Below are 14,329 nucleotides of genomic sequence, written 5' to 3' on the forward strand. Positions count from 1 at the left end.
GGCAAGTAACTACTTATAATATCTGCGAACGTATGTGTGTTATATTGTGCGGCTTTCATTCAGCAATTCTATGCCTATCAACAAAGTTGATGAAATAGCTGACTTTGTGTATTCGAGGGAAAATATATATATTTGATTTGATTACTAAGCACGTGCTATTCCTTTTTCAAACCATGCATGATGTCTAATGAGTTGATAGGATAAATTTCTGACTACATATGCATTTTCTTAACACTATGTATTTAGTGTCTGAAAATCAGTTGCTTGAGATATTCTCCTTTTATAGACACCTCTAGCATAGTTAGAGTTTTCAAAGTGAGCTAAGTTGCTCAGTTTAACTCAAATTCGTGAAGCAAATATTTCATAAATGAGCTCAGCTCAACCCATTTATCTTCAATAAGATATAAACAAGTATCATTATCTTAAAATAGTGAGAGAAAGTACATATACCACCATACTTCTCAATTTGCATGGAGAAGATATCTGCTACGACAGTTACACAAAAAAAGATATCTGCTACGTCGCCTTATGATTCCAACGTCGTCGCAACATTAACATCAGTTTTTCAATTAATAGTTATAGTTATCTTATAAACTTTGTCAATGTTACCTAATCCGATGAAACTTAACCTGTATACATCAAATAGTTAGGCCAATGATGTCTAAAATTATTTCTAGGCCCTGTTCAAAATAGTATTAACGGTATTTAAACAATAGTTTTAATTAAATAGTTTTAAAGGCTAATATTTTTATGAGAAATTGTTTGAAATACAATAAAGTGAACATCACTTTCTAAGAATATCTTCAATCAAAAATATCATAACATTTAGGTTTAAATTTTAGTATTTAAGGAGTGGATTGAATTTATAAAAAATTTATGAGATTTAGTTTAGTCATTTTTCATCACAAAATTTAAAAATGGTTACAAATTGTGGCAAAATTAGAATTCTCCCTTTTATATATATACTAGATTTTGACCTCGCGCTTTCGTTTTGTTTGGGTTATAAATAGTTGGATATGAATTAATATGTTTCGTCTTTCGGCTTTTCGGATACTTAAAATATATTTTTTTGCTCCTAAATATCCAAATTGAGCTAGACTATTATGTACCTTTATTACATGTATTTTAGGGTTATTTGAATTATGGACTCGAACTGACTCGATTTCAAAAGGAACCAAACTGAACCATAACCGGAAATATTTCAAATACCTAACTGGATCTAAATGTCAAGGACTCGGAGAATTCAGATTTAAAAAAAAGAAAAAAAATTTACAGGACCTAAACCAAAAACCGAATGCGTATTCTAAGATATCCAGAATGTAAATATATATTAATTATATTTTAAAATCAGGCCGATTCAAGTATTACAAACATGACAAACATGTTTAAGATACATTAGTTATTTGGTTATTTCCAGGTTCATATACATCATAACTGAACATAACTGTATCTGAGAGGACCGTCTCGAACCCTACCCAAAAATTCAAAACTCTAATACCCTAAAGAACTGACTAGTACCGGATGCTCATTCATAAACTTAGGTCTGGACGTTTGGGTCTTGGGTTGGGTTTGGTCCAAAAAAATTCGGGTCTGGATCCTAGAAATTTGGATCCAATAGGTATTCGTAATTTTTTTTAGGGTTTGGGTCGGTTCTTCTCGGATTCGGGTCTGTTTTTCTCAGGTCTGGATTGGTTCTGGTCTATAATTAAAATACATGTACAATACTCTTAATTTTCGGATCCATATTGAATTCATGTATTTTCGGATCTTAAAAGTACATGATATACCCAAACCCTATAAAAATTAGTTGAAATTTGTTATATATATTTAAAATTTTACAAAATAACTTTAAATAAACTATTAATAATTAAAATAAAATATTTTTAAACTCTAGATTTTACATTTTAAGCTTCAGATTACTTGAAAATGTCACAAAATAATAACAAAGATTGTTTGTAAAAATATATTTTAACTAAATCATAAAATAAATATAGAAAATAGAACACAAAAAAAATCATAGTTTTGAATATTCATCTTTTCAAGTCAGGTATTAATTGGTTTTTATCACGTCGGATCAATTTGTTTTTTTTCTTTGGTTCAGGTTCTTTTGGATAGAAGAATTTCCGATCCAATACATACTTTAAATTTTCGATTTGGTTTCGGATCGAATATTTTTGAATCAGTTCCGGTTTCAGATTTTCGAGTCCGGGTAAAATGTCCAAGCCTGTTTGATTTTCATGATACAATAACTTCTTTAAATTTTATACTAAACCGTGGCAAATCTTCACTAATTATAGAAACTTTGTGGTAGTTTGAAGTTTATATGTGTATATTTTGGTCTATTTCATTTATAATGAATATGAGACTATATTTCACATATATTTTATGCTTCTGTATATTGAAAAATAATGAGATCATGCAAGTATATTATTAGAGTTACGTTTACCAAAGTTGTTAGACATTTGGTAAGATCCAGTAATCTTAGTTTAAATAAAATCCAAATCATATCTAAAAATCTCAATTAAATTCAAATATTCAATCATCTGAAAATTATGAAAAATTATTTGATCAATAAGTAAGGTAATAGTAGATTTTAAGCTTTATATTAAATTATTGTAGTTAAATGGTCTGTTACGATTGGTTCCATATCATACCAACATGAGCTTTTTTACAGTTTATTCAAATCATCTTTGTTGATCTCAATTTTTTTTTTTTTGAGTTTTATCATCGTTTAGAAAACAAAGTAAACATAGGAATACTGTAGTGTGTGTTATACCAGATAAACCCATATAGTATGATGCTAACATGTTAAAACTATAGAAATAGAAATCTACTTATATAATGAATCAAAATGTGATAACAATGTGATTATATGTATGCATTTTCTGAACGTAAATACATTACTCAAGCTGTTAAAATGACGGGTGACATAAGAATTTATTGGAGAGCTGATACAATTATTGTTTTGGTTCGTGTTTTAGTCAACCAAACCATGTTGTATAATACGTTAGCAAATTTACTAAAGTAATCTTAGAAAAATATTTGGTCAATTATATATATGGTCAAAAAAAGGAAGGACTAAAAATAGGCAAATCTAAGGTATAATGTTATTGACTAACTTATTGTTACAAATATATAAGATAAGACTAAAAAAATATTTAAGTCTAAAGAAAGGGTGCAACAACTTTTTTTAAGTAGATTTTTTCAGAATGATTCCCTTTTAATAGTATACACTAGATTTTGACCGGGTTTGTTTTCAAAATTAAATATATATTTAAATGAATTTCTACATAATATATATAGTGTATAGGTTTGTGTACATTTATCCCAAACCGCGAACTAAGCTGTAGCAAAATGAAGAAGAAAAACAAAACCTACATTAAACTGACTTTCATTAATAATCGAGCAAATCTTATATCTCTAGAACCAAAAAAATGAAACCAATCGTGAAACATTGAAATGGTACGAAAAAAATATTTTATTTTTGAAAATGATTTAACTCCTTTGACGAATTAAGATATAAGCATTGTTTTCATATTTGATTCGGACCTGCAATTGGACCAGTAAACTGGTGGCCGTATATAATATGGATTGACTTATATTCTTCATGTAATATTCTATCATGATTATACCAACTGATATGTTTTCACAAAATTCAGATTTAAGGAAAACTTATTAATTAAAAATCTGATAAAACCAAAAATCATGCCATTAACCTGTGAACCGACACAGGTTGACCCGATAAAAACTTAGAAAACTTTGATAATATTTTTTAAAAAACTGATTATAATTCTCATATATTTTATAATAATATGCAAAACTTAAAAAACTATTTGATTTGTCATCTACACGTAAGATTTGTGTAGATGAGAATGGGGCTTACCAATTATGAATGACAAAATCTTCAATAATTTTAATGATAATGTGAATTCGCAAGTATATTCTCGTTTAAAAATATTGTAAAATATATAATTAACTCATAGAAGGAGTAAAAATAGGTGAATGGTATGATATATAATGTTATTGAATATTGAGTTACTTATTGTTAGAGATAAATAAGAGAATATCAAAAAAAATGTTAATCTAATGAAAGGGTCCAACAACCTTTTATAAGTAGATTTTTTTCAGAATGTTTCTATTTTAATAGTATAGATACATGTTTAATGTTACTTTTAAACTTATAAAATCTTAAATTTGGCAATACACCTAAAAAAATTAAAAATTTAGACCATAATTTATATAATTCTTTTCAAATTTTTATATATTTTATATTCAAATCTTTTTCAACAGCTCTATTGAACTTGTTATTAGACTGCCCTGATTTAGGTCTTTCACGGAAGGTTTCTCATAAACAACATTAAGGTATAATCGGAGATTCCATACAGAAAGGCTAGAACTATAACAATTGGAGACGCTATGCGATCAGAGTTAAGATTTATTGAAAAACATATCTGTTGTTTCAAATGAACAGACAATAACCGATTATAACAAAGTTATTACATAAAGAGTATCCATATCTCTCCCTCTCTCTCTCTCTCTCTGGCCTCTACTCCTCGTTGTCGGAAACTCATTCTCCCTGAGCAGCCCCTCCATCTGCAATAATATCAACAGAGCAACGAGATGGATCAGTAAGTCCTTAGTCTTCTTTGAATATGATGAGAAAAAAAGAAAATAATTACCTTCACCGGATGGAGCACATGGAGACTTCCTGTAACGCGTCTGCTGCTGCGTTGGCTGTAGGAGATGGAGACAAAAAAAACTTAAGATAAGATACAGCCGGCATAAAGGAAAAAAAAAACACAGCTGAAACGTGGTAGAAGCACGTTTACCTGTAACTTGGGACGAAGAGCTTCTAAGGGTCCCTTTGGCTTCGCAACACCTTGCTGTTTTAAAAACATCAACCATAGAGAATCTTTAATAAATTGCTAGAAGATAGTTAGGCGTTTTATATGAGATTATTGATTAGTCGGATGTCTAGATTAATTTTTGAACGTTTAGAAAATCGTTTTGTTTAGGTCCGATTTTTAGATCACTGATATTTGATAACAAGAAAGAAAGAACAACAGTCATGGAAACAAAGTTTTTACCTTTCCAAGAGCCCAATCAGCTGAGTCAAAGTATGCTCGTTCATGATCCTTATATAAAAAAAAACAACACATCTCAGAAACACACAAACACAAAATCTCTTTAGAGGTGAATTAAATTATTAACACACCTTGGAAATGAGAGGTGGTTTCTTTGGCATGAGACCTCCATACTTGCTCTTGACAGCAGCCTCCTAACACACAAATGCAATTTCAAGAGGAAGTGTTTACATCATTATTATTAATTGATGATTATTATGCTTGTGTGTGTGATGGGAATACCTCTTGCTGTGATGATGGCATTGACTTTTCAGCTTCATTGGTGAGGTTCCCTTGCTCTTTCGCATCCTCTACGCTTGACATTGTGATGATGTCTCCTCAACGCCACCAAAATCTAGAGTCGAATTGGAATCAAAATCAACCATGTGATGATGCGAGTCAGTCAGATCTCCACAATGCGATATTAGATAAATTTCAATACGAGATCAGATCACAAACACACACATAAAAATAACGACGGCGAATCAAATCGAATCAAACATAAATCAACAGATCAAATTTCAATCGAAGCTGACAATAACAAAGCCGTAACGATAACGATGTGGCAAAATGAGAATCGACTAACCAGGAGGAAGGATTTGTGATTGGCTCTATCTCTGTGTTGTTGTCAAAGAGAAAGATGATTGAGATAGAAAGGCGCAAGATCCGCGTAGAAAGAGGGTTAAATTGGTAATTCTTTTTTTATTATAATTTACAGCTGCTGCCAGATAGGCCTGCCGCGTTATTTTTTTGAAAGACTAAATGGGCTTGCTCTCCTTAAACGTAAGCCCAAGCCCACACTTATTAATCCAGTGGAGGCTAGTTATACCACAGGCCATGTCTTTATTTTATGTTCGAAAATATAAATTTGAAAATTTTGTGAATGATAGATCCTAAACCTCCTGTTATAACTTCTAAGTTACTTTGCGAGTCAGAGTGAGAGAGAGAGAGAAAGAGTGAGATTAATGTAAAATATGCAACGCCTCCAAGATTGATCTCAACTACTAAATATGTAATGCGGTTGTTAATCAAAAGTTCAACTACTAATTAGTACACATATATGAAGAAGCTTTAGAATATAGTGTGATATACCATAGATGATAATTGTTGCCACCTAAATATTTTACCGATTTAAAAGTTTCATGTATGAAAAAAGATTCATTTCTCGATTCAAACATTGTCTTAACAAAATTCAAGTAATTAAAACAGAGTATTTCTTAGACAAAAAGACAATCATAAGGTCAAGAAACATAAGAGGGCAACTGTAGATCATGGTAACACTTTCATAGATAATGGCATATGAATCAACGGAGTCTTCTAGCTTCTCTCTCGGACTCGAGAAGAGTTAGGATGTCTCCTTCTCTCACCGGTCCTTTAACATTCCTCATGATAAAACGGTCCGAATCTGTGAACTTGACTCTAACCTGAGTCACCTGACCACGAGAACCAGTTCTCCCCATAACCTTCACGACCACGGCGTGCTTGATCTGAGAATCCATTCTGCATTCACAGAAACGTGGCATATTTAAGATCCCCATATCAACCAAAGATCAAACCAACAATTAACCAATAACTATTGTTCTTGCACCACAGACTCCCTAAGTCAGAAAAATGTTCTACAAGTGCTATAGACCATTGAGCAGCGGGAACAATGGGGAAAAAATCTAAGAAACTAAGACTCCAGAATCATCACGCAAAGCTTATACGAACATTTAAGTGACACTAAGAAAGATCCAAGATCGAAAGAAGCGCTGCGAAAATGAAAAAGTTATCAGAAGGACGGAGCAATCAACGAACCTGTAGAAGGAGGCGGCGGGAGCTTTACGTGAAATCGATTCTGCTAAAAAACCTAAATTCTGGAAGCTGAGTGATGAACTATATAAAGCATAAATGGGCCACCTCTACAAGCTTATGTAAACTACTATGGCCTTTTTAAAGCCCACATTCGTATACAATTATAATCACAAGTCATTTATTTACTAATGAGGCAATGATTTTATACTAATACGATTTATCAATTTGAAAAGCTGTTATTTTTGTACTCCTTGCATCTTGATATTGACAAACAAACAAGATTCTTCCGTTGAACTCAGTTCATAATTTTGAGGAAAAAATAATTTCACAAATCCATACATTTTGTAGCTCAAATTAGTACACAAATATTATAGGGAAATGGCACCACAGCGAGTAGAGTTAAATCTCAGAGACGAAAGCCAGTCACGAACCGACCGATTCCAGCAAAATCAGAAACTATCTTCACATCAGAGAAACTGTTCTTGAGATCATTGCTCATGTAATCAACGATCATCTTGCTTTGCTTCTCTCCATTAGTCTGCATCATCATACGCCCAAAAGATTCATCATTCATGGTGAATCATGTGATTATTAATACAATTAAGACATAGTTCATCTACTTATAGTGAAGGATTTTTTTATTAAGAGGGAGCAACCTCGAAAGCGAAGAAGCCACCGCTTGTAAGCATCCGAGAAGCCCCATCACAAAGATGGAGAAGACTATCAGTCCCATCAACACCACCGTCCAACGCAAGTCTCGGTTCGTGTCTACCAACCTCAGCTTGTAAACCTGGAATGTCATCACTCGGTATGTACGGTGGATTACTCACAAGCCCCACAAGCTTCCCTTCAACATCCTTCAAAGGCCCAAACCAAGAACCTTCTCTTACCTCAATCACTCCCTGGATACAAACCAAAACGTTATCACTATCGTAACGAAGTAACCAAAGCTCAAAGAATGTTTCAGAATCTCTTGCTAACCTCAAGGCCGTATCTTTTAACATTGTTTCCGGCGACAGCGATCGCCACGGGACTGAGATCTGTAGCCACAACTCTCCCACAGCTACCTAATACTCTAGCAACGCCGATCGCAATCGCGCCGCTTCCTGTTCCGAGATCAGCCCAAGTCCCTCTCTTAAACCATTCATCTCTCGTAACCACCTCCTCAACCATATCGACGATGAGCTCCGTCTCTGGTCTCGGAATAAGAACACCTTCCTCCACGCACAGCACCAGGTCTCTCCAGTGCTCGCATCCCACCACGTACTGAAACGGCCGCCGCTTCTCGATCCTCTGACGCCATAGATCGTATAGCTCCTCCAACGACGCTCTCATCTTCACATTCTTCTCTCCTTCTGTTTCCGTTCTGGTAATCACCGGATGATTGTCTTCGATCGAGTCTTCGATTAGCCATTTCAGCTCGCGGAGGAGGAGGATAGAGTCAAGGCTATCTTCAGCCTTGGGAGAAGAATCCTCTACGGAGGAGGCGAGATCTTTCGCCCAATCGTGCCATTTCCAAACCTCCGACAAAGGAGCTGCGTGCGACGGCGTTCTAAGGAATAGCGGAGTTTTGGGAGGAGTTATACTAAGAGAATTTGGGGATGGTGTGGATTTTGCCTCTGCAAACGACGCGCATGGCGGTGGTTCTCTCGCCGGAGAAGATGAGCAAGCAAAAGAGCGGAGAGGTTTAGCGGCAGAGAGCAAAGAGGTTAACCGAAAGCTTCTTATCATCTCAAAGGTTTTTGCCTCTCCAGCAGCAGACCAAATCGGTTTATAAATATTTCTAACTAAACCGGACAATGTCCGGTATGTAACTTCAAATGGCTGACTGGTTATCAATTTCCGGTTTGGTTTTATGTAAACCGAGAATGCATAAATAAACAAATACTCCTCTGATTTTCGATATTGCGGCTGTTTGAGAGACGACAGATCTTCGAAGATGAGCTTGACGCTGCTCCAAGGTTATTCTTCTGCAGAAGAAGAAGATGCAGAGGAGAAGGATTACGAGAACTCCGACGAAGAAGACGAGAATCATGGCGTTGAGAGATACGGATCGTCTTCTTCAGTGTTCGATTTCTCTGCATCCAACTCTGCTAAAGACTCTGGCCTTCCTTCAGCTAACGATGTTTTCTCTCAGGTCATCATTCTCTTTGATCTTCTCACCCCAAAACTCATTAAATTTCGACGTGGATTAAAGAAATAGTTACTTGGATCTGTAAATTGAATTTTAGGATTATGTTTGAACATTGGAGAGATCCTCTGATAGTGAAAACTTGTTAGGCTTTGTTGGCCTTTCAAGTATGTGAACTGGTTTGATTTACTTCTGTGAAAAAACTTTGCAGATATCAGGGCCACCTGAGTTTCTAAACAACCGTACAGAAGCGGATGAAGAAGCTACAGCTAGAGATGCAGAGCATGCTAAGCGTATTACCCGCAAAAAGAAGAAAGCTAAACCTAAAGGTACCTACCCATCACTTGTTTGCATCTTTCTAGCTTTTTTCGTTATTACAAAAATGAAAAGTTTCATCTTTTGATGCTGTTAGATTGTTAAGGTACACATCAATGCCTTTCACGTTCTCATGTTTAGGTTCACAACCCGAAATAGATGGGAAAGGTTGAGTTTTTTAGAAGCTTGGCTTGTTAAGGGTACTTTGAAGCATAAACGTTGTGCATTAGAAAACCAGGAACCGAGTTCTTATTTGGTTTTCTGGGTTCTACTTATAAAGCTATCTTAACACTGATGGGTTATTGTCTCTATCGATTGGTTTATAGGTGTTGTCATGGAAGCAAAACCTCAACTTGTTGGGATCCATGAGAGAGTCAGAAACGATATTGATGCACCACCATCTTCAGAGAATGGTGAAAAACGGATATCTACTGCTACCAATCCAAATGCAGAAGAGGCTGCAGATCTCTTAAGGTATATGAATATATATCCCCTTTCCCTCTTCATCAACTCATACTGCAAAATCAGAGCTTGATTAGTGTTTCTTTTGTTGTGTTTAGGATGTGTCTGCAGTGTGGAGTACCAAAAACATATACAAGCGCGAGAGGAATGGTATGCCCACTTTGTGGTGACCGGCCACTACCGGACGTAGACGCAAAGAAGAAAGGCTCGACGATCAAAGATAAAGAGAAGAGCAAAAGAATGAGAGGTCAATCCTCTCACGCTTCTTGGAAAAGTGAAACTGAGATGCAACTCAGGCAAACTTTCGATTAGAATGTTACCAAACTGTCTTCTCTTTTTATTACATTGTTCCATCCAAATCCATCATGTTTCAAAACTATTATTGGAAGTGAAAACCCTTAAGTTTCTTAGTACTTAATGTTGAGAGAAACACAGCAGAGTGATTATAGCATTGCAAAAAAGAGACACTAAAACATCTTTATCTACAGAATGGCTATGTGCCTCTCTAATAACAACTTAGAACATACGACAAAGGTAATGAACATGTCTCAATACCCGAGCAACCAAGCGTATCAAATTCGAAATGGAATCCAAACCGTCAGGACTTTTGTAACTAACTGCGTTACAAAATCCATGATTCTAATGGAAGAAACAGTCAGGACTTTTGTAACTAACTGGAACAACCATATCTGGATTGATTCAGCAGTGAAAGAGCCAGTTTTCAGTTGACATCACTACTTGTTGTCACTTGCCACAGCTTCGGTTCTAACTTCTTGAGTTTCCTCGTCTTTCTCTATCCTCAGGCTCGGACTACTGTTGGGCTGAGGAATCTGTGGAGAATATGATGACTAAATGAGGCACTATGCGACAGAGTTTACAAGTCTGAATGGCTGTGCGTAAGAAGTGTTTGTTTAAGTTACCATGGGATGGGATTTATAGGAGAGAACATCGTGATCTGATGAAAGAGATGAGTCTGAGGGTCTATGAAACAGCAAATGAGCTATGGATCGGTCTATCGGGTTTGTATCGGTTTCTATATCCAAGAAGCCCACGTACCTGAATAAGAACAAATACAGATATCAATGACAGAATCTACTGGATGAACATAACAGGAGATGAAATTGGTGCTTACTTGTCTGTTTCACCATTTTCGAGATGCGAGCCAGCACCTTTCACCTGTCTGTTTCCACCATTTGGATCCATACAGTGATGTCTCTGCTCGGCGCTTTTTGCCAATCGGTATAAGCTGTCCCTTATGCAAAGCTTCGTCCTAACATCCAACTGGAGCAAGCGAGTGCACATAAACAAAGTAAACAAATGTACACGTAAGTTTATATCATACTTTTACCAATCAACTTCAGAACTCATAAAATTGTTTTCGTTACATCATCCATTATCTATTGACAAATTGTACCTGTTCTATAACTTGTTGAAGCTGGCGAAAACTTGTTGCTTCCAGTGAAATGTCATCAACTACAGAGCTAACACAGGAACTTTCCAGCTTGTTTGATGTTTCCACTTTAGCTGCAACTTTTCTGTGGTCATCCTCGAGCCCGATCTTTTGGATAGTAGCAGCATCAGGAAACACCATGGGGTTTGTCTTACTACTCTTCCTGGTACTTGCGGCATAAGGAGGCAAATCTTGCCCGGCCTGCAAGCTCACTCTCTTCTCAAATCCCTTCCTACACCGATCATCATCAACAGTTGGACCTTGTAAGCTCTCGACAGATTGTGCTTGATTTGATGTGTATGACTCATTTGAAGCAGAGGAAGGATTGGGTATGTTCTCAGATTTGATACCAGAATTACTTTCACACGCTGATACTTGATTTGAAGTCTGCTCAAAACTGAAATGCGAGTAAGGAACACCTGGTTGTTGGAATGCAGAGGGAGGATAATACTGATTTGTGTCCATCTTTTCACTGGAAAGACCGCTGTGCTGTAAAGTAAAACTGTTATCCGAGTACCCATCAGGATTATGAAGATGACCAGTCTGCTTCTTTTCAAGATTAGCCTGTAAAAAACAAAAAAAAAGTGCATTGATATGAATTTCTGGAAGAGTATCAAAGACTTCAGCACTGGAAATATTTATCTGATAGAAAACCTACTAGTCTTATCGTACAAAAAGCCATATCTAAAGAACTAACTGAGAACATGCAATGTATGCCAAACATGTAGTAAGAAGCCAACGTCATCAGACAAGGAAGAAATATGTAAAATAAAAAAAAAAATTGACTAACCTCTTCATCCAGTATCAATATATCCTTCTTCTGCATACTTGTATCATATACGTTTTCTGAAGAGTTTCCTTGAGCCGAGCCGCCGACAGCAGTGTACCCATATTCATCTTCAACACCATGGTTGGATTCACTATTGTTCAGAAAGTCTTCAACCTGCAACAAAGGGGTTCTTTGGTTCCCCATTGTGTCTGGTTTTATATCATCTGACATCGCGATTTGTGTATCATCATTTGGCTGAGCAGAAGAGAACCAGCACAGGTTATCTTCATTATTAATACTCTCCAACCCGAAAGTTGAATCACAGCTCCTGTTGCATCCAAAAAAACAAGTGTAAGCTCAGGACAGTACGTTTTCCTATAAGGGATGAGCCCCATGTGTTACCATAATTTCTCAAAGAAAATATTTTTAAATGTTACCTAAGCATATTGTCCACATCTTCAAAATTTCCAATGTCACTCCAGCCATAGAAAAGATCATTGCTTTCTTTATCTCCACTATTCAAAAAACTGAGATTATTTTCAGCATCTGGAATGTTGCCGACGGAATAGTTATTATACACGCCATCATGTGTTGCAGTGGAACTGTCACACAACATGGGATCCGCAGAGCAGAAATTCTCAGCTTCGTTGACGTGGCCACCGTTGAAACCATGATCTGAGATCTTTGCATCCTCTAGTGGCATATCCTGAACATCTTTGTCTGATCCTGCGTCACGAGAAACCGGAGAGACAGCACGATTGTTCTCAGGCCAAGGGTTTCTTCCTAACATATCGCCCTTCTTCTTGATAAAAGTATTACTCTTTAAGTGGGTTTTTTCGCTACCCTTATCTTCATGTCTTTGTTTCTTCCTGCTACTGGCCTCATTCGCCGAGTTTGGCACTATACCATCATCGTTACCATGAAACTCTTCTGATATATTATTGTCTAGCTGAAAAGATAGGAAAAGAACGCAGCTACCAATTAGCAACTCGAACAAAAAAAGCTAGGGAAAGATTGGAATAACAAAGAATTCCCAAACCTGAACACAGAACACATCCAAGTGGCAGCGATAACAAGAAGTATTTTATGAAATACAGTGCTAGAGTATTATCAAAGAGAGAGATGCATGAAGCAATGCTAGCAAGATACCAATCTAATATCGAGAACTTCAAATGAGGATATCAACATGGCAGCAAACTCTTCAGTGATATAATAATAAAGAATCTAAACATCAGAAGATACACATACAAAAATCAGCAAGGAAAGAGAAAAACGATACAGGGATGAAGAATAACAGTATATGCTATGCTATGATAGTCGGAACTTCTCGGCTATATCAATGCGCTACTCTAAACAAAGAGCCATGTATTGCAAATGATCAACATCTCATAGCCTATACACATGTCTCCCCTCACAAATAAATATTCATACATGCCAATATGATGCATTTCCAGAAAGAAAAATAAAATATGCAATTAAAACGATAGTGACACAACTCACCTGATCAAAGCACAAGCCCGACATTCCTCCCAACTTCAAGACTCTTTTAAATCACCACTAAAAAACCATGCACATTACCCCGACACATCACCTCTATAGCAAAAACATGTAACTCCCACTCAACTAGAACTGGTCTTCTGGATAAGAAACATAAGATATTAAACAGCTGAAGAACGTTCCAATAACAGAAGATATCGAAACCCAGCTCGTATTATAAAGACAAATCTTTCTTATCCAGACCTCAAAACCCATCAAAATCTCAAGGTAATCCTAAAATTCACACGTTATTTCCCAATTATTCATCATTTATCAAAAGACTCAAACTCTACATAGATTCTCCCAATCGATTCTCCCATTTTCTGGTTGCTAATGATGATCTATTACTATACACTTCATCAGTTTTGATGCATTAAATGAAAGCTAAGTCACTAAATGCAACAAAAAATCAAATCTGCGATTGCTATCCAATCATTGCGCATAACAACCAAGAATTCAAATTAAAATTCAACCAAACGTAAGAAGGATTGAAACCCTAGAGACTCTCAACCAAATACACTCACCTGCACACAGAAGCTCCCACTAGCAACTCCAACGAAACTTCACCGATCAAATAATTAACCAGAACGCAGATTAGATTACTGGCGATAGTATCGACTTCCAGATCTAAAAGAAACTGTGTAGATGACTTTCCTTCCTAGCAGTAGTGTTGGGCAGAAGACGATGAAGGCTTCCTAATTTCTTCTTCTTTTTTTTTTTAATTAGAATAATGATTTTGGGTTGATCAA

General features: G+C 35.9%; 5 protein-coding genes across 9 annotated transcripts; 1 reads left to right on the plus strand and 4 right to left on the minus strand.

Annotated features, from left to right (window-relative positions):
- Positions 1 to 4,357: 4,357 nt before the first annotated feature.
- Positions 4,358 to 5,960, minus strand: LOC103873832. Of its 2 annotated transcripts, none has more exons than XM_009152237.3 (7): positions 5,710 to 5,960; positions 5,367 to 5,478; positions 5,216 to 5,275; positions 5,088 to 5,135; positions 4,830 to 4,883; positions 4,680 to 4,734; positions 4,358 to 4,593 (listed from the first exon to the last, which is right to left on the minus strand). In XM_009152237.3, the coding sequence occupies exons 2-7, from the start codon at positions 5,445 to 5,447 to the stop codon at positions 4,568 to 4,570; spliced, it is 324 nt and encodes a 107-aa protein (XP_009150485.1). In that variant the 5' UTR covers positions 5,448 to 5,478; positions 5,710 to 5,960; the 3' UTR covers positions 4,358 to 4,567. The 2 variants fall into 2 exon arrangements, with proteins under 2 accessions (XP_009150485.1, XP_009150483.1); XM_009152235.3 differs by having other exon boundaries at positions 5,216 to 5,278; positions 5,710 to 5,959.
- A 305-nt stretch (positions 5,961 to 6,265) lies between these two features.
- Positions 6,266 to 6,973, minus strand: LOC103873833 (40S ribosomal protein S28-2). Its single transcript, XM_009152238.3, has 2 exons — positions 6,921 to 6,973; positions 6,266 to 6,623 (listed from the first exon to the last, which is right to left on the minus strand). Exon 2 carries the CDS (start codon positions 6,620 to 6,622, stop codon positions 6,428 to 6,430), a length of 195 nt encoding a protein of 64 aa, XP_009150486.1. The 5' UTR covers position 6,623; positions 6,921 to 6,973; the 3' UTR covers positions 6,266 to 6,427.
- On the minus strand, positions 6,270 to 8,679 carry LOC103873834 (release factor glutamine methyltransferase). The gene is made up of 4 exons (XM_009152239.3): positions 7,899 to 8,679; positions 7,574 to 7,819; positions 6,921 to 7,455; positions 6,270 to 6,623 (listed from the first exon to the last, which is right to left on the minus strand). The coding sequence occupies exons 1-3, from the start codon at positions 8,646 to 8,648 to the stop codon at positions 7,324 to 7,326; spliced, it is 1,128 nt and encodes a 375-aa protein (XP_009150487.1). The 5' UTR covers positions 8,649 to 8,679; the 3' UTR covers positions 6,270 to 6,623; positions 6,921 to 7,323.
- Positions 8,680 to 8,795: 116 nt separating this feature from the next.
- On the plus strand, positions 8,796 to 10,238 carry LOC103873835. The gene is made up of 4 exons (XM_009152240.3): positions 8,796 to 9,054; positions 9,260 to 9,377; positions 9,690 to 9,837; positions 9,924 to 10,238. The coding sequence occupies exons 1-4, from the start codon at positions 8,857 to 8,859 to the stop codon at positions 10,135 to 10,137; spliced, it is 678 nt and encodes a 225-aa protein (XP_009150488.1). The 5' UTR covers positions 8,796 to 8,856; the 3' UTR covers positions 10,138 to 10,238.
- A 15-nt stretch (positions 10,239 to 10,253) lies between these two features.
- LOC103873837 (protein LNK1) lies at positions 10,254 to 14,319 on the minus strand. 4 transcript variants are annotated; one of them, XM_018659729.2, is made up of 8 exons: positions 14,105 to 14,319; positions 13,545 to 13,681; positions 12,482 to 12,993; positions 12,066 to 12,372; positions 11,240 to 11,839; positions 10,958 to 11,106; positions 10,746 to 10,881; positions 10,254 to 10,655 (listed from the first exon to the last, which is right to left on the minus strand). In XM_018659729.2, exons 2-8 carry the CDS (start codon positions 13,566 to 13,568, stop codon positions 10,560 to 10,562), a joined length of 1,824 nt encoding a protein of 607 aa, XP_018515245.1. In that variant the 5' UTR covers positions 13,569 to 13,681; positions 14,105 to 14,319; the 3' UTR covers positions 10,254 to 10,559. The 4 variants fall into 4 exon arrangements, with proteins under 4 accessions (XP_018515245.1, XP_009150489.1, XP_009150490.1 ...); XM_009152241.3 differs by having other exon boundaries at positions 13,545 to 13,678; positions 14,105 to 14,313; XM_009152242.3 differs by lacking the exon at positions 13,545 to 13,681.
- Between the last annotated feature and the right edge of the window lie 10 nt (positions 14,320 to 14,329).

This window comes from Brassica rapa, chromosome A06 (assembly GCF_000309985.2).
Source record: "Brassica rapa cultivar Chiifu-401-42 chromosome A06, CAAS_Brap_v3.01, whole genome shotgun sequence".
In the NCBI taxonomy this organism is placed as follows: Eukaryota; Viridiplantae; Streptophyta; class Magnoliopsida; order Brassicales; family Brassicaceae; genus Brassica; species Brassica rapa.